At 41.1% G+C, this 20,112-nt stretch overlaps 1 protein-coding gene across 1 annotated transcript; it reads right to left on the reverse strand.

Annotated features, from left to right (window-relative positions):
* Positions 1-1,000: 1,000 nt before the first annotated feature.
* spcs3 (signal peptidase complex subunit 3) lies at positions 1,001-5,096 on the reverse strand. Its single transcript, XM_052126923.1, has 6 exons — positions 4,914-5,096; positions 4,661-4,811; positions 4,038-4,113; positions 3,841-3,915; positions 3,543-3,658; positions 1,001-2,571 (listed from the first exon to the last, which is right to left on the reverse strand). Exons 2-6 carry the CDS (start codon positions 4,801-4,803, stop codon positions 2,439-2,441), a joined length of 543 nt encoding a protein of 180 aa, XP_051982883.1. The 5' UTR covers positions 4,804-4,811; positions 4,914-5,096; the 3' UTR covers positions 1,001-2,438.
* Positions 5,097-20,112: the final 15,016 nt, after the last annotated feature.

A 20,112-nucleotide genomic window follows, 5' to 3' on the forward strand; every position in this document is an offset into this window, starting at 1 on the left:
CCACAATAACCACTTTCCAAATCAAAGGCCTCAATATCTTTAGTCCTCCAAGAGTTTTTTCTGTCATTTAATTATTAGGGACCTTTATTAAATTCATTACTTTAGCTTCATTACCTCCCTAAACAATAAAGCAATTCTAAATGATTCATAAACTGGATTCTTTCATTGATCCCATAGTGCATGTTCTATATCACCTATGATTCAAAATGACCCCTGTATTTCATGGAAAACAATTGATCATTTCCATGCAAATATATTTTAGACTAATCACATATTAAGAAACATATCAAATAGTAAAATTGGCTCTGTACATTGTTTTACAATAATAACGATTTTGTTGGTTTATATTAATGTATGTTATAATGCATATTCAAATAGGAGTATTTTTTTTAAAGTCATTTACCAATTTACCAAAACTATCTGCACAAATACCACATTGTCAAAATCTTAAACACAGGGAAAAACTCACTCTTCACTGGAGAACTTCAAGCATGGCCCTCAAAATCAAACTATCTGGTCATAAACTTTCTCAACACAAACTCTCTCAACAAAATGTATTTTTATTAAGGGGAAAACTATCTGACATTTCAAAAACTGAATTGTAACTACGACAGGGCTCTGATGTGACGCTAGCATATTTGCAATGCCTCAAGAACAATAACTTGTTTATATGGGTTTCAATAATACATTTTCTATTGGTGGAAATAATCCAAAATTGGATTTAGGAATATGGTTCAATTATAATATCATCAGAGGACAGGAGGTGAACCATTTTATCACATGTATATCTGATTGGTGGAGGTGTAGTGGGCTAAAGCACAGAACTGGTAAGCAGAAGGTACCACCATTGTGTCCTTGAGCAAGGCACTGTACTCCAGGTTGCTCAGGGGATTGACCCTGTAATAAGCATGCTCTGCAAGTCGCTTTGGAGAAAAGTGTCTTCCAAATGCATATGTAAAATGGTATATGTGTAACCCAACACTACGGTATAGAAAAAAAAAGACATATACTATGTACTGCATTGAGAAATTTATTTCAGCAGTTTATGGCACATCCACATGAGCAAATCAATCAAGCCTTGGTGTTATGATTTAATCATAGCGTTTATCCAATTGAAAAATACTGAAACTGGCATAGTGACGTTTTTAATGCAGTTAAGTGCTGCCATCTGGTGACTGAATCATGGGACTTGCTATTATTCAAAATAATTCCTAGAATGAAGCAATGTATGGATCTACAGTAATTTGTAGTAATTCCATTACTGTTCCAATGAAAAGGCCATTGCTTGCATTACAAATACAATTTTAGTTAACTAATAGTCCAGCAACGAATATTGCACTGATCTAAATATGTGATAACCTGCCTACTCCTTCAGAGAATCTTTCCAGTTTAATACCAGCCACACTCCAACACACCTGGTGGTGATATTCAAATAAACCTAAAGATTTTGAATACCTATTTATTTTTTGTGTGTTTGATTAGATTTTAAACTATACAGCAGGATGTGGCTCTCCAGGAGGCATAAGTAACCCTGGATACATTATTGTGCTTCCTTTTGGTTAATGCATGCACGCTCACAACGATTAAATTGCTGCTTGCAGATAAATGGATAGTTAACTGAAAAACTACAATTCTCTCATCATTTACTCACCCTCATGCCATCCAAGATGTGTATTCTCTTGTTAAACACAAATTAAGATGTTTAGAAGAATATCTTATCTCTGTAGGTCCTCACAATGCAAGTGAATGGTGATCAGGCATTTGAAGTATCAAAAAGGATACAAAGTCAACATAAAAAGGAAAAAAAGTGTTATATTTTGGTTTGTTCTCACCCAAAACATCATGCTTCAGAAGACATTGATTAAACCACTGGAGTCTGATGAATTATGTTTAAGCTGACTTTATCTGCTTTTTGGAGCTTCAAAGGCCTGATCACCATTCACTTGCATTGTGAGGACCTACAGAGCCAAGCTATTCTTCTAAACATTTTCTAAAAATCTTAATTTGTGTTAAGCAGAAGAATACACATCTTAGATGGCATAGGGGTGAGAAAATGGTGAGAGAATTTTAGTTTTGGGTGAACTATCCCTTCAAGACAGGCTGTTCTGCATAATGAAAAACATTACTTTGAATGTACAGTATAATCCTTACATTTAATATTATAATTGTGGGAGACTCCATTCAATTCAAAGCAGATTATTATCATTAAGCAAATTCTTGTCCACAGTGAGAAATGAGAACAACCTGAGGCTTTCGGTTTACAAATTAGCACTGAGATAATGGCATATGACTTACCATCTTATATCAGTTTGCTGCAATTATTTGATTTAACCCCAAAAGCAACAGTTGAAAGAAGTCACTCCTTTAAACATATTTTTTATTAAAACCCGTACAGAGCACAACATAAGCAAATAAGGTTCGGGATGGGCTTGGACAGTTCAGTAGCTCTTTGCAGTTTCATATGTTTCAGGGAAGGCAAGTGACTTGTGTCCAGATCCCATGACCAATGGCAAGATTCCAGCATTTGGCACCACATTCCAGGAGAGAGTGAGAGTGATGTTCTTATTTGCCCTACATTTGGGGGGAGATGGAAGACGATTCATTTTTGAGAGACAAGATCCCATAATATTTGTCGCTTTTTGTATTTTTCAGTTCTGCGAATCAAAATGTTATTTCCTAGTAAAGATGACAACATTCAAATAACACTTCTTCTTGAGCACTTAAATAGTAACTTAACCGTTGAGACAAACGACTGATCTCAGTGACTCTATGGTACAGTCCTTGGGTCAGCCTATTTGACAGAAACTGCTATTGATTTCTTATAATGTATGTACCATTAGGCAATTAATGAGCATTTACAAATGTTCCATATTGCCAGGCAGCAATCAGCAACGATGTCAGGCTTTTCTGCAATAATGGAGTAACATCACACAACTACAGATTAAGAGGCTCAATGCTTTTATGTGCAGAGGCATCAAGCATTGCTGAATACAAATGGTGATACTGGACAGCAACTTTCATCAAGACAGTTTTATCTATAAACTTGTATTCTTATAAAAGAAATAATCTAAATGAATCAATTATCAAAATAATTGTTAGTTGCAAACATAGATTTTTCTGTTTTAAGTTTAAAATTTTCTTGTTATCATTATTAGGGCTTGACATAAACACTTGGCCAGGATAAGTGGATTTTTGAAGGGGCAAGTGAAAGAGAATATACTTGGCCGGCCATGTAGCCTGATTTAAACATCAAGAATGAAAAACATAACCAGCTATATTTGTAATATGTAACCTAATAGACCTGCTGCTGTGTGTCATTAATATTAATCAAACAACCATCACAAGAAAATGAGAAAACCACTCACTGCTCTTGGCAGGATAACTATAGTAGCTTTAAAAAGTATTAACGTATTATAATTATACATTAAAGACAAGCAGTAGTTTTGTTGCATTTTATTCTGAATGTTCACTTGAATACTTGATAGCCTACTGCTGTTAAAAACATATAACACCAGATAATTAATTTGAATAAGGAAACTAACCTTAAACCATTGCCATCATCAAAGAAAAAGTACTTGGATTTAATATCCCTCAGGATTAGTTTGGTATTTTCACCTCTCAAGACAATCTTGTCCCACAGCACCACCTGGTTTAGTGCCTAACAGGAAATAAATATTATTTTACTGGATGTGAAAAACACAAACAAGTTTGGCATTTTGAAAATTTTGTTATACAAATCATGTATATCCAAACAACAAGATTTTCATTGATTAATAGCATAAAAACTGTCCTTGGCAAGCCTAATGTCTATCTAGATAGACTCAAGTGGTCAAGACTTACATTGGATCTGGTTGAATACTCAGCAGACAAATAAAGAAAGAGCTGCTTCACATTCCAGTCAAATATTGGTTGAAGATGTAAAAAGGGGTTAAGGCAAATAATGTAAATATGCATGCAAGTGTGGTCAAATGAAAAACTATCTAATACTATATGGTGGTAGTTGTGGCACAGCAGTGGTCTGTCCTGTCAAAAAGGATATCAGCAGTTAAGTCAAACGTCACAAAGCCCAAATCACTCCTCTCTCTTGGTCCTGTGAAGTCGTCCACGTTTTTACTGGGTTGGGGAGAGAAAGAGATACTTCCATTTTAGTGAACCTTATCCTTTAACCGTATTTGTATACACTGTATGTATATATATATATATTATTATTATTTTTTGCTTGTATTGTGTGCATTGTTTTTTGCATTTTCCTTGTTTTGTTTTATTAGTATGCAGCTCAGCTGTAAACGCTTTGAAAATACTAATGTACAAATATTTCTCATGCCAATAAATCACCTTCAAACTGAAAGAGACAGAATAATGCCCTGCTAAATAAACATTCAATCATTTTCAAAGTGAAACAAAGGGCACTTAACCATTACAATTTCACCAATGTAAACACTTTAAATCAAGATATCTATTTCGCGCTCCATTTCATTTGTATAGTTCACGTGCTGCATTGCTATTGGACACCAGATCAGCATCTACAAGTCCCATATGCTGCAAAAATATATATTTTTATAAACGCTCAGGGATGCATTTTCTCAATCCAAATGTATGTTTTATGGTCATATGGTTGCTTTTTTTGGTCGCAGAATTATAAATAGACAAGTTAACTTACAGCATGACTTTGGATACGTGTATATCCACCGCTACGCTTCTGTCTTTAAACGCAGTAGTAATAAAGCATCCGAATGTTAGAGCTGCCATCACGCTGAGAGAGAAGGCGAAGAGCGAGTTCGCTCTCGATAGTACCGTGTTCATTGTTCTTTCTAGTTGTGATAAAAGTAACGAAAAATATTGCAATACAAAGACATAAAGAAACCAATTAGCTTTTAAAATACAAAGAAACGCTTCGAATGAGAGTTTCAAACCAGGAAGTGAAGCAGTCAGAAGATGGTTCGGAAGTAAGTCCGTCTTCCTGTTTCATATTAGACTGTGGATACATTGCCACCCAGTGGTCAGGAAAGGGCATTGCATCAGTCAACGGGCAAGTCGAGATATTTTCAGCTGCAGACCCGCTGCGCCAGCAATTCAGGACAGCAGCGTGAACAATCGGGTTTCCAAGGGGTAGCCGTTGGTATTGCCTGATGAAAAACCATGTTATCGCGATAACTTGCAGCCGCGTTAGAGAGTTGCGACAACGGAAGTTCTAAATGCTTGATCGTCACGTGATTCACGTAGACTTCAGATAGTTCCAGGAAGTGCTTTGGCGGGCATTTCAAACTGTTAGAGTAGAGTGACAGAACTGCGATTTGTGGTAATTAGTAGTCAATAAATGCATTTATTTTATATATTTATGTAACACACCGACATATGTATGTAGCATGAGTATGTTGTTACAGCGATGTTGTTTTTTAAAGATCAAATCAGCTAATATTTGAGGATTAGTGTTTGCTTACCGTTATTTGCCTCAACTTATTTCAGGCTAGGGTTTCTGTTGCCTTTTTATGTTACCTCATGTTCATTGTTTTCACTAATCTCATGGTAACTAATGTCATATTTATGACTTCAGATAGTACAGAGACAGGCTGGTGACAGGTGATTTCCAGCTCGCACCGCACAATGGGTCAATGAACTATTAACTATTAGCAGCAGTTACGTAAATGTAAAATTTAGTGAAATGAAGCTTATTGTTTACAATTCTTACAATTCTATATATAGTAATATAATTATTTATGTATTATAAATATTATATATCTAATGTATAATTCTTACAATACTTATTCATATACACAATATATTCAGCTTTAAAACAACTTAAGCATACTCGTATATAAACTGCCGTTCAAAAGTAATGAGGCTGAAAATTCAGCTTGGCATCACAGGAGTAAATTACATTTTAAAATACATTAAAATAGAAAACAGTTATTTTAAATTGTAATAATATATTACTGATATTACTTTTTTTTTTTTTTTTTAAACGATGGATGAAACTGAATCAAGAGAACAGATTTTACAATTAATAGGGTGTTAGATTACTAACTTTATCCAGCTCCAATCCTTGCCTAATCTGTTAGTTATCCGATAACATCCCTTATCTCCTAATTTAATGAGTAATACTCAACTATAAGGTTTTAATTTACAAGTTATTTTTATTTAGATGTACTGATAATATACAGAATAAGATAATATTATTCTTTAAACGTCTCACCTTTTAAAAGTGCGTCGAAACAGTTTGTTCTGCTGCATCTCTACGGCTCGGCATTTGTTTGATGCTACTTCCGGGAACTATTGAGAGGCTCCACGAGCCGCCATTGCTGTAAAAAAAACGTTCCATTGGAGTCAATGAAGTTGTCGCAACTCTCTCTCTATATGGCTCTGGCTTGATGTAGCCTGAATACTAACCGCTCTGTTTGTTTTCCAGCAGTACAGATGCCTGCTGTATTGTACAGGCGATTTAAAAATAACAGTTATATTTAATCCCTATACTGTGATTTACAGAATGCTAAATTCATAACTTTTGTAATGCATGGATTTCTGCTGGAAACTATCAACTTATTTAGTTAGTATGTTTTTATCAATATAAATGTTTCATTGTGATTAGGCTACCATTTTTCATTGATTCATATTAAACAAAGAAGCCAAACAGAATCAATGTTTAAACCTCACTATTACCCCTCCCAATTCCCAACTCCATCCTGACCCTCAACAAACATTCCTGTGGTCACATAAATATAAAGGTTTCTTTAAACTTTTTCTTTATTATGTCATTAGTATATTATGTTATCAAGTTTAATTGTTTTGAATTACTCAATACTTTATTTCAGATATAGGGTCAGAATGCTTCAAAACTGTCTTCTTGAGTTCATAATGATTTAATAAATGATCATTTACAGTTATCTTATTCCAAAAATATTGTTTTATATTTTATCAGTTTTTCGCAACACATTTCAAATTGGCACATGGCATTAATAGTAGTTTCCCGCTGCTATCATTCCACAGAGCCATTTCCATGGAAAATTAGAGATAAGTAATCACCAGCCTTTCTTTAAAATTAGGGTAATCTCTGGAAAATTCTGGGGTGTGACAAGTCTAATTGTAATGCTACAGTTATATTCTGTCACTACATTCATTCATTTATATTAGACAAATACTTCATATGTCATTTTATTATTCCACTGTTCCAGGAGTTATACAGAGGTATGTTGTCGCAAAATGTTTAAGACTAACTCTTGAAAATAATGGAATGATGTAATGACATATGAAGCAGAAATATGCTTAACAATCTATAACTGTGATACTGCTGCAATATTTTTTATATATCAAGTCAAGACTGTCAAGTTGAAGCTTTCGTAGAATTCAGAAAATATATTTTTTAATTACAAGTTCTTAAAAGAAGTGAAGTGAATTTAGTAAACAATGTAATTTTAAGAAGCTAAATATACTGTAGATATAGACCTGCAAAAGAATGTCGATATGTGTAGTAAGACTCTTGAATATCATAATCTCAATTGAACTGATTTACCCCAAAATTTAACATCTCAATCCACATCAGAAATTATGCAATTATGATTACCAGAACTACTTAGTAGTAGTAGAATGAACAATCGGATAAAAACACATCTCACTTTCAATGTGTTTTGTAAAAGTAGAGCAAATAAATGATATTACCAAGTGACATTTCTCAGACTATCTAATAGATTTGATATAGCACTTTGTTGATGTAACTATTATAACACATGTATTGGTATTTCCATTGTGCTGGTAGGGTATGCCATTTTATATATAGTGTTTCTGTAGCCATAGTTCCAAAACATATTTGTAAGTCTTTACAAAATAAAAAATTATCACAATGGCCATTGGACAGTGTGAAGGAATTTTTCAAGAATGATGCTTGAAGTCATATTTTTTCTTTTCCAATGATTTATTGTATTAGCAAAATATGGCCGGGAGAGTTCACAACAGAAGTCTCAACAAAGGAAAATGTACATGACATTTTGTACCTGTCTAACACCAGAAAAAGTATTGTGGCAGAACATAATTGGCCAGAGCAACAGTCAGAGCAAACTCTCTGTCTTATTGGAAAGTAGTTGTTAGGCAAAGCAGTGGAAAAGTTTAGAGGAGATTGTTAGTTTCATATTTGTTTAACTTCAAGACTAAATAATAACTTTTATGCTTACCCCCCTCCCATCTCTCTTGCTGTCCATGTGTCCCACCTTATCTTTTTTCACAACACATTCTATAGGTACACCACTCTATACACGTACACTTATTTTCTTCCACAGCAGCAGATAAGTAAATACAACTTGAATGACAGTACATTCATAAAAATTAACTATTTATATTATGCTAAGAAGCATACTGGACAGCAATCCAAAGGTACATTATTTAATATTTCATAATGTAAAGGTCAACATTTCAAAGCAAAATGGGCCAAAAGAGGGATGGGTGTTGTCTTCAGCACCTGCTGTAGACCTGTCCTGTCAGTGGCAGTGTAGATATGCATAAATCTACTTGAAACACAGAAGCAAGTGTGACGGAATATGAATGTATTGATTGTGGGTTTGGATTATATTGCATGTCTAATATTTATGTTTAGATGTTAAGTTCTATCAGGAAGACTCATTGACTTGAGTGAAATTTAAGATGACATTTATTTGATGAATATAAAACAGAAAGTAATGTCTCTCTTTGGCATAGACCCCAAAGGTCTGGCAGTCCGAAGAAGTTGTACTCGGAACTGTCATATCCTGCCAGAGATAGGAGGCAGGGGTGAGGAGACTACCCCCGTGCAGGACGGGATTCAACTGGTGGTGAGGTGGTGGAGGTTGCCGTCTTAGCGCTCTGAAACAGCAATGTGATATGTCATGTTGCTTTAAAATTTGTTTTCTACCTTGTTTCAGTAGTTCAGTGGTTTGTTTATCTTTGTAACCATAGTAACGTAGTACCAGCGCATGTTAGGAAACAGGAAGAAAAATTGTTATGCGCTAATTTGCTACAGGAATGCGCGAGCTCTACCAGTCATCAGTTTCTGAGTCGATCGCTTTTCCTTTCCCCTTTTTGCTAAGGCAACGTCTGTGAGTATTTATTATCGTGTAACATTAGGTTACTGCTTATTTTAATTTTGTAAGACTATTGAGAAGGCTAATTTAGCTTTGTTTATTGCTGCTGTTGTTTTTTACTAGCTCTATTGTGGTAATCATATAAGCTGCACTGCTATGTTAGCTAATCGGTGCTATTTACACTGTTACTGTGTATTTGGGTTTGATTAATAATATAGACTTCTTATACTGTATTGCAGTTTCACAAGATTCCCAGTAAACTTGGAAATGAATCAGCTGTGTCCTGGAGTTTCTTGGGAGTGTTTAAGCTGAATGGAACATAGTCCATGACAGTGAAAAGACGGCAACACAGCTAACGAGGGACACAAGGATTGCCATCCTACGAAGCATCTCAATACCAGGAGATATGCGGCTAACACTACAGCACCCTGTCGGCTTCACACTAGCTTCCTTCCCCTGATATTGAAAATGCTTTGAGTCACAATGTCACAACGTAGCAACAGTAAAAAAGGAAATGGAGATAACCAATCTGAGACTGTGCGCTCAAGAAGCAGTCATTCATCTGGTACATCGTCCAGCTCGAAGATTAGCATGGCCGTCGCCATGGCAAAGGCAAAGGCTGAAGCAGCGCAAGCTAGAGCGGCACATGCGCTAAAAGAAATTCAACTTAAAGTGGAGCAGGCACGAGTTCAAGCTAATCTTGATGTTTTAAATGCTGAAAAAGAAAAGGATGCTGCCATAGCAGAGGCAAATGCTCTCGTGGCTGGTTTACAAGATATAGGCTTTGAAGTATGCAGTAAGGTTAACAGCCCGGTCCCTCAATCAGTCAAAGACTAGCACGTCGCAGCCTATGTGTCGGCACAAGCCAGCCTTAACAGCAGGGGTCTATCCGTCAGAAGAGGGAGTGACTATGTTTCGCCAACGCTTCATTCTCCACACCCTCAACCAATCAATGATTGGTTTCAGCACCTGCAATCTCTTGAATCTCTTCAACACCCCACCCACTCAACGCAAGTCAAACCCAAGCTGTTGCTTCTGCCGACATTAGGTCACACCAAATTCCTCAGGCCCCTCAGACCAGTGGGGCACCGCCACAACAAAGCTTCAATCAGCCTCTCAACTCCTCTCCAGCTCTTCAGCTTGGTGGGAATCGTCCGCAACAGAACTTCAAACTGGATTCCTCATCTCCTACACACCCACCTGCTCACAGGATGCCTTATGGAGCTAGCTATGACCATTCTACGTCCACTGGAGAGCTCATCAAATACCTTGCTCGCAGCCACCTGGTGACTTCAGGCCTCACCACATATGATGACCAGCCAATGTACTATTGGGCCTGGAAAACATCGTTCATGAACGCTATCGCCAATTTAGACCTGTCTGCCGCAGGAGAACTCGACCTCCTCACCAAGTATCTGGGTAAAGAGTCAACAGAACAAGTCAAGTCAAGTCAAGTGGTTTTTATTGTCGTTTCAACCATATACAGTTAGTACAGTACACAGCAAAACGAGACAACGTTCCTCCAGGACCATGGTGCTACATAAAAAAACAACAAAGGACCAACATAGGACCACATGAGACAACACAACGAAATAAAATACCTATATAAACTACCTATATATACCTATATAAAGTGCACGTGCAAACATGTGCAAAAAGTACAGGACAGTACAACAAATTACTGACAATGAACAGGACAATAGACAGTGCAGCGCCGACCAGTACTCAGTAGTGCAAAAAGATGACAGTTTCTAAAAATGTAAACATAACATACTATGAGATAGTGTTCTATGCACATAGCAGTTATTGATGTAGCAGACAGTTATAAAGCGACAGTTATTAAAGTGCAACTCAGGACACGTGTGTGTCAAACCAGTCTCTGAGTATTGAGAAGTCTGATGGCTTGGGGGAAGAAGCTGTTACACAGTCTGGCCGTGAGGGCCTGAATGCTTCGGTACCTCTTGCCAGACGGAAGGAGGGTAAAGAGTTTGTGTGAGGGGTGTGTGGGGTCGTCCACAATGCTGGTTGCTTTGCGGATACAGTGTTTTTTGTAAATGTCTTTGATGGAGGGAAGAGAGACCCCAATGATCTTCTCAGCTGTCCTCACTATCCTCTGCAGGGCTTTGCGGTCCGAAACGGTGCAAGTCCCAAACCAAGCAGTGATGCAGCTGCTCAGGATGCTCTCAATAGTCCCTCTATAGAATGTAGTGAGGATGGGGGTTGGGAGATGTGCTTTCCTCAGCCTTCGAAGAAAGTAGAGACGCTGCTGGGCTTTCTTGGTGATTGAGCTGGTGTTGAGGGACCAGGTGAGGTTCTCCGCCAGGTGAACACCAAGAAATTTGGTGCTCTTGACGATCTCCACAGAGGAGCCGTCGATGTTCAGCGGAGTGTGTTCACCTTGTGCTCTCCTAAAGTCAACAACCATCTCTTTTGTTTTGTCGACATTCAGGGACAGGTTGTTGGCTCTACACCAGTTCGTCAGCCGCTGCACCTCCTCTCTGTATGCTGACTCGTTGTTCTTGCTGATGAGACCCACCACGGTTGTGTCATCGGCGAACTTGATGATGTGATTCGAGCTGTGCATTGCTGCACAGTCGTGAGTCAGCAGAGTGAACAGCAGTGGACTGAGCACACAGCCCTAGGGGGCCCCAGTGCTCAGTGTGGTGGTGGTGGAGATGCTGTTCCCGATCCGGACTGACTGAGGTCTCCCAGTCAGGAAGTCCAGGATCCAGTTGCAGAGGGAGGTGTCCAGGCCCAGCAGGTTCAGCTTTCCAATCAGGTGCTGGGGAATGATTGTGTTGAATGCTGAGCTGAAATCTATGAACAGCATTCGAACGTATGAGTCCTTATTGTCTAGGTGGGTGAGGGCCAGATGGAGGGTTGTGGTGATGGCATCGTCCGTTGAACGGTTTGAACGATCACGCAAACTGCAGTGGGTCTAGTGAGGGGGCAGCTGGGTCTTAATCTGCCTCATGACGAGCCTCTCGAAGCACTTCATGATGATGGGTGTAAGTGTGACGGGACGGTAGTTGTTGAGGCAGGACACTGAAGACTTCTTTGGCATGGGGATGATGGTGGTGGCCTTGAAGCACGTTGGAACGACGGCGCTGCTCAGAGAGATGTTGAAGATGTCGGTAAGAACATCTGCTAGCTGGTCTGCACATCCTCTGAGCACTCTGCCAGGAATGTTGTCTGGTCCAGCAGCCTTCCGTGGGTTGACTCTACGTAGAGTTTTCCTCACATCTGCCGTGGTAAGACAGAGCACCTGGTCGTTGGGAGGAGGGGTGGACTTCCTCGCCATCACGTCGTTCTGCACTTCAAACAAGTACGAAGAATAAAAACAGTCAACATCAAGGATCCAGCAACTGGACTGCACATGGCATGGGGGCGCCTCAACGAAATATACGGCTCACCAGAGGCCGTCGAGCAGGCTCTATTCAACAAACTAGAAAACTTTCCAAAGGTCACAACAAAGGATCCACAGAGACTCAGGGATCTAGCCAACCTGTTGGCAGAGCTACAAGCCACCAAGGAAGACGGCTATCTTGCAGGCTTGTCGTACTTGGATACCTCTAGAGGAATTAAGCCCATCATTGAGAAACTCCCATACAACATACAAGAAAAGTGGCTTTACTTTGGTACAAGATACAAACAGGAACATTTCGTTAGCTTCCCACCTTTATCGGTGTTGGTAAAGTTCATCGCCATGGAGGCAAGGGCTCGCACCGACCCAAGCTTTAACCTCTTCATGCAAGCTCCAGCAGAGAGAAAGAGTAAGTGGGAGAGTCTGTTTATGTTCACAAGACGCAGGTCTCAGGAACTGCTAAGGACGAGTGTAAAGAGAGTACAGAACGAATTGATCCAAATAAATACTGCCCTCTGCATATAAGCCCCACCCTCTGAGGAAATGCAGAGGCTTCTGTGAAAAGAGCATAAATGATCGCAAACAGCTTTTGAAAGAGCATTACATCTGCTTTCGCTGTTGCTCCTCCACAGAGCATCTTGCAAAGAACTGCACAGCTGAGATAAAATGTACAGAGTGTGAGAGCACCGCTCATGCGACAGCGCTTCACCCCTGCCCACCTACCTGGAAATCTAAGTCGTTCCCTTCCACTTCAGATGACAGCGGGGAGGAGGACAGAGCAGAGATCCAGGAGGTCAAGTCGATGTGCCCTCAAGTATGTGGTGAAGGATTGAGTGCCAGAGCATGTGCTAAGATCTGCCTCGTCAGCTTGTTCCCAAACAGACGCAGGGAGGAGTCCAAGAGAATGTACGCCATACTGGACGAGCAGAGCAATCACTCCCTTGCGCGGTCGGAGTTCTTTGAGGTTTTTAATATCTCCAGAAGTTCCTACTCATATACACTCAAGACCTGTGCGGGGCATTCAGAGACAGCGGGGAGGAGAGCCAGCGGTTACACTGTGAAGCCGGTGGACAAGAAAGTAAGCATTCCTCTGCCTACACTCCTCGAGTGCAACCAACGTTCTAACGTTCACGCTGAGGTTCCTACGCCGGAAGCAGCTTACCATCATGCCCACCTGAAGCACATCGCCGACAAGATTCCGCCTCTGGATCCGGACGCCAAAATACTCCTCTTACTGGGCAGAGACATCTTACAGGTACATAAGGTTCGTGAGCAGATAAGAGGCCCAGGAGATGCGCCGTTTGCTCAAAGGCTTAACCTAGGATGGGTCGTCGTCGGTGACGTGTGCCTCGGAGGTGCCCACAGACCACTTGAGGTGAGGAGTTACAAAACAGACACCTTAGAGAACGGTCGTACGAGTTATCTTCTGCCATGCAACAACCAGATCAGAGTAAAAGAGGTGTTTGGTCAAGTGCCTAAATCTCAGCATCATCCACAACTAACCTCCACCCGTGGCTCAATGATGCCCAGTGGAGACTGCTTGGGGCAGACTGTCTTCGCTCTTACTCCCGACGACCACAGACTCGCTCCATCCATGGAGGATCTAGAGTTTCTGAAGATAATGGAAGCTGAGTGCTGTCAGGACAGCTCCAAAAGTTGGGCTGCACCTTTGCCCTTTCGGTCGCCGAGACAGCGGCTGCCTAACAACAGGAAACAGGCTTTCGACCATCTTGTCTAACTCCGGCGCTCATTGGAAAAACGACCACAGATGAAAGCCGATTTCCTAGAGTTTATGGAGAAGATGCTTCAGAAGACACACGCAGAAGTTGCCCCGCCAGTGCAGCCTGGACAAGAGTGTTGGTACCTGCCCCTGTTCGGTGTGTACCATCCTAGGAAGCCGGATAAGATCCATGTGGTCTTTGACAGCAGCGCGTCATGTGAAGGAGTGTCACTCAACGATGTCTTGCTCACTGGCCCTAACCTTAATAATAGCCTGCTAGGTGTTCTTATGAGGTTCAGGAAGGAACAGGTGGCAATCACCGCCGACATCGAGCACATGTTCCACTGCTTTGTCGTTAAGGAGGAACACCGTGATTTTCTCCGCTTCTTTTGGTATAGGAATAACGACCCTACCTCCGACATTGTTGAGTACAGAATGCGGGTTCACCTTTCTGGGAACAGTCCCTCGCCTGCCGTCGCAGTGTATGGTATGCAACGGGCAGCTAAGGAAGCAGAAGCTGACTATGGCAGTGATGCAAGAAGGTTCATTGACCGCGAGTTCTACGTTGACGACGCTTTAAAGTCGTTCGGCACCGAGGAAGAGGCCATCAGGACGTCAACAGCCTATATGTCTTTGTTGATGATCTGCCCATCCAACGTAGCCTTGGATTGTTCTGGAACATGCGCACAGACACCTTCATGTTTCAAATCAAAGATGAGCAGAAGCCATTCACTCGCAGAGGGGTACTCTCAACTGTGAACAGCCTCTATGATCCTCTAGGGTTCCTTGCACCCATCATGGTTCATGGAAGACTGATACTCAGGAAACTCACCACGCAAGCAGAGGACTGGGATTCACCTCTTCCCAAAGATATGGAGATTGAGTGGACTAGATGGAAACAGTCACTCCAAGACCTAGAGGGGCTCCAGATACCAGGCCCTTACACATCCTTCTCCACCGCAGGCGCGCTAAGAAGAGAACTCTGTGTCTTTGCAGATGCATCAGTCAAGGCATTAGCAGCCGTAGCCTACGTCAAGGTGACAAGCCACCAAGAACAGACTGAGATTGGCTTTGTCTTCGGGAAGGCAAAGTTGGCCCCCCAGCCTGGCTTAACTATACCGAGACTTGAGCTCTGTGCGGCTGTACTCGCCATTGAGATCGCCGAGATGGTAGTCACAGAGATGGACACAACATTCGACAACATCACCTACTACACGGATAGCAAGGTCGTATTGGGGTACATCCAGAACCAGTCAAGGAGATTCTATGTATACGTACACAACAGGGTGCAACGAATCCATCAATCACCTTGTTCTGGCCAGTGCAAGTATGTCCTAACGCATCTCAACCCAGCTGACATTGGGTCAAGAACTGTGACACCAGCCTTGCTTAGCAGCACAACTTGGCTCAAAGGACCAACCTTTCTCCATGATGGATCTTTGCATTCACCTGAGCTTCAAGAGACTTATAACCTTATTGAACCTGACACTGACTCTGAAGTGCGTCCCCAGGTGGTGACAAGTCTCACACGTGTTACCAGAGATGTGGTACACCCACAACGCTTTTAACGTTTCTCCAAGTTCAGCACTCTCCTCACAGCCATAGCGCACCTCATCCACGTGGCCCGTTCCTTTGCCCACTCCACCCAGAATAAATGTCAAGGGTGGCACATCTGTCGCTCTACAGAGGAAGAGTTGCTGAGGGCCAAAGTGTGCATTGTGAAGAGTGTCCAGAATGAGTGCTATACAGAGGAACTTAAGTGTATCAACTCAGGATCCAACATCCCATCTTCCAGCAGCCTGTGGAAATTGCACCCCACCATAGACCAAGATCAACTTCTGAGAGTGGGAGGTCGGATTGGACAGTCAGATCTGAGCATGAACGAGACTCACCCCATCATCATTCCTGGCCAGCATCATCTCGCAACCCTGCTCGTGTCTCACTATCACGAAGCAGTGAAACACCAAGGAAGACATCTGACCGAAGGTGCCATTCGAGCGGCAGGGTTCTGGCTGGTGGGAGCTAAACGCTGCATCAGTAGTCTGCTTCATAGATGTATCACTTGTAGAAGGCTCAGGGGAAAGGGGTTAATCATAGCATAAAGAAGATACACATCATATACTATCTATCTGAAGTGTATGGTCAATGTGTACTTTTCCATGCCAGGCGTGTTACTTATTGAAAATAAATAAACTTCCTTCTCTTGGGAAAAGAAAAAAGGAATTTTCTTTATTAGGATCATTTTGACAACATAGGATACATTGCTTGTGGTCATTTCAGATTAATGTGATATAGCATCAGGATTATAAGGTTTTAAAAAGAGCTTTTCCTGTTGAATGGTTCTGCCTTATAATTGTGATTGTTTTACCTATGTGTTAATGTTGATATATCTATTTTTATCATGATTATGTGGTGGTCAAGACATTTGGGTATGCAGTTATGTTATTTGGATAAGGTCCAAATGATTTCATCCTTCATCCTTCCCTTTGATGCTTTGTTTAAGGGTGTCATATCTCGAGCTTTGTGTAAGTTAAACACCTGTACCTACAGAAAACCAAAACCATACAATGTATCATACTTGGTTAAACCAAATGACTTGTAAATGTTTTACTAAAGCGTTTTACTACTTTTGGCCGTTTCACATGCAAAAGTGCAAATATTCTTATCATAAACCACATTTTAAGGCATTTCTCAACTAATTTCAACAATATTTTTTAAACACTCTGTGTCTGAAAACTAAAGTTTGAAAAACACTTGTTTGTACTGCTTATTTCAAGATTCCCAGTTAATATTTAATATTTATAATTGATTTAGCAATTTTTTTTTAATTTAGCTGATATTTGCAATTTTATTGTATATTTACATTTTTAGATATTTCATCTTATTATTATTATTTGTGTTCTTTCATTAATTTTCTATTTATTGCAATACAATATTAAAACCATAAACTTAATATAATATAATAATATAAAAAATATAATCTTAATCACTAATAATGAATAAAAGTACGTGGGAAACTTCAACAAAATAAAAGGAAAAAGAAAAATGCCAGTAGAAATTAATAATACAGAAGGAAAAAGAAAAAAAAGAACACATAAAAACTATAACATTTTCAAATATTTAAAGTTTTAAAGGAGCAATATGTAATATATTTACTCTACTAAAGCATAAAATTATCATAATATGTTATCAGAGATTTAAGAACCATGCTAAGTTGAAATACTGGCTTCTCTGAAAACAATGCTACATCCAGTATATTCTACTTTGAAATGTTCCGGGCTGGAATTTCTGTTTGTATGTTGGCTTGTGTGATCCTTCCCAGTGCCCACTCACCAACTGTATTTCGACACCCTGGGTTGCCAGATTTAAAACAAGTTAGCGGGCAAACACAGCACGCTGCAACCATGGAATTCAGCAATACATCTAGCTAACATTGACAGAGTTATAAAAAAAATCACATGAGTTGGTTTATAATTTGCAAACAATAAAAACATTGCAAACATATACATTAGCTGATCAACTTACAGTGCAAGGCTTGTCGCTTGCCATTCTGTCAATATTTTATAATTTCAGCACATTTATTATTACTTAAAGTGTTGCACATCTAAACATCAAAACAATTTTGAGTATTAAAACTACTTATTACATATTCCTTTCTGTTGATTGCAGAAGTCACTTGTCCTACCATCTCTATGACGTCACAACCCACCTACACCAGGGTAGGGTTGCACCAGCTGTGCGTAAGGTCTCACGTATGTTAGGATGTAAAGTTTACACTAAGGGCTTAGTAACTACTAGTTAGTTTGTTACTAAGTCAGTGCTTAATTTGGTTGCACCACCTGTTCTTAATGCAAGACTTAACTAGTATGTCGTAAGCTCTCTATAAAGTAATGCGTAGTCACATAATATGACGTTTACCTAATAAACAGCCTTAAAATTTGTACAAAGAACTGTTAAAAATAGGGATGCACCAATACCACTTTTACTTCTCAGATCTGATTCTGATATCGCAAATCTCAGTATCGGCCGATACCTATACCAGTGTGTGGCTGCTGGGGTGTGGTCAATAGTCCGTCCGGAGAGAGAGAAAGCAGTAAGAGCGCTTCGACATGAGCTAAATTATTTCTAACACCTGTCTCTAATTACAGTAAGCACAGGGAGAATGGCATAAAAGAGCGACACCGCCAGCAGACTGAGGGAGAGAGCTACCCCTCTGAAACAGACTTACTGAAGCTAATGTGTGTGATACTGAAGAGTGATTTGAGTTTTTTTATTAAAAGTTTTACCTTTGAGTCAAAGTATCAAGTTCCCCTTGTCCACCTTTTACACTGGTGCCAAAACCGGGGATCCCTTGAAGATGGAAGGATGTCACCCCGTAGAGTTCTCCCAGTTGGCGGACGTCCTCCAGTCCCTCACTAGCCTGCATCAGAACCACCAACAAACCCTGCTTGAGCTCCAGCAAGACCAAGATCGTAGTTTTTTTGAGATCCGACGGGCTCAAGCAGAGGACCGGCATGTGATCCTGAGCCTGCTCAGCCAGGAGGCTGCCCCAGCTGCGACCCCGGACATGGGAGGTTACACCTTTCTCTGCCCCGATGCCCCACCGCCCTCACCTTCATACAGGGGCGCCTGTCGACGCAAGTGCGGGTGTAGCGCCTGGGCCAGCATGCTGTAGGTACAGAGACACTGGCCACTTCCGGGATCAGTGCCTTCTGATGGAGCTGGGGACGGTGGTATGGGTCTCCGACATCCCGCAGGCTGCCCCCGACCGGACCGGAGCATACCGGATACCGGTAAGTGTCATGGGGGGGTTGGTACTCACAGATCATACCACCATCCACCAATGCTTGGTTCAACCAGAGACTATGGGCACAGCTAAAACGGTGAGGGTGAAGTGTGTGCACAGGGATAGTCACAAGTATCCTGTGGTGACTCTTGTGTTTAAATTCCGGGGAAAACTGCATAAAGTGGAGGCCGCGGTTAGATCCTGCCTCACCCATCTGCTGATTTTGGGGACTGATTGGCCTGATTTTGTAAATGTATTGAAGGAAATTTGCGCGGATGCTTCCTGCACTAAATTAGGGAGATGTGAAATATGAGATGCTCTGGCAGGGGAGGTGCAGCCGGGGCCATCTGTGACAGCTCCACGAGGGGGGTTGGGGCGGGGTGGTCTGCAGCCCCTCCCCTTCTCAGGGAACTGAGAGGGGATTTCACTTTGGAGCAGTCGTGAGACGAAACCCTCAAGCACGCCTTCGACCAAGTGAGAGTGATCGATGGTCAACAACTCCAGCCATACATCGCCCTTTCATACCCCTATTTTGCAATTAGAAATGAGCGGTTGTATAGAGTGACACAGGACGCTCAAACAAAAGAAAATACAACCCAACTCTTAGCACGGAGCCGTCGGGAAATGGTGTTCCAGACGGTTCATTTTAATCCCATGGTGGGTCACTTAGGAGAAAGAAAAACACTGAACCGTATAATATGGCATTGGCGGCGATGTCCGCAGGTGGTGTGCGGCATGCCGTGAATGTCAGATGGTTATCGCACCGGCCACCTCAAAAGAACCATTGCCCCTTCCGTTGATCGAGGTGCCCTTCGAAAGAATTGGAATGGACCTCTTCGGGCCATTAAAGCAGTCAGCATGTGGACATCGCTTTGCATTGGTCCTAGTGGACTATGCAACGCGATATCCAGACGCAGTGCCTCTGAGCAACATCTCGCAGTGTTGTGGAGGCACTCTTCAAAATAATCTCCCGGGTGGGGATCCCGAAAGAAATCCTCACCGATCTGGGCATCACCTTTATGTCATGAACCCTATGCGAGCTTTAGGAGTTATTGGGGATTAAATCAATCCGTACCAGCGTTTACCATCCAAAAACAGATGGCCTGGTGCAGGGCCTGCCCAAGCCTTTATGGGGCCCTAAGCCGAATTTGATTTGGGGGCCCCTCGGTGCAGCCAATATGATTGCATATTGTCAATG

This window comes from Xyrauchen texanus, chromosome 5, assembly GCF_025860055.1.
Source record: "Xyrauchen texanus isolate HMW12.3.18 chromosome 5, RBS_HiC_50CHRs, whole genome shotgun sequence".
NCBI classification, from domain to species: domain Eukaryota; kingdom Metazoa; phylum Chordata; class Actinopteri; order Cypriniformes; family Catostomidae; genus Xyrauchen; species Xyrauchen texanus.

Excerpts from the sequence above, each read along its gene's own strand:
- spcs3 (XM_052126923.1), bottom strand. The coding sequence starts at position 4,803 with ATGAACACGGTACTATCGAGAGCGAACTCGCTCTTCGCCTTCTCTCTC. Across the intron at positions 4,114-4,660 it reads CACGTATCCAAAGTCATGCT|TAAAAACGTGGACGACTTCA; the intron begins GTAAGTTAACTT and ends TCCCCAACCCAG. Across the intron at positions 3,916-4,037 it reads CGTTTGACTTAACTGCTGAT|CTTCAACCAATATTTGACTG; the intron begins ATCCTTTTTGAC and ends CCCTTTTTACAT.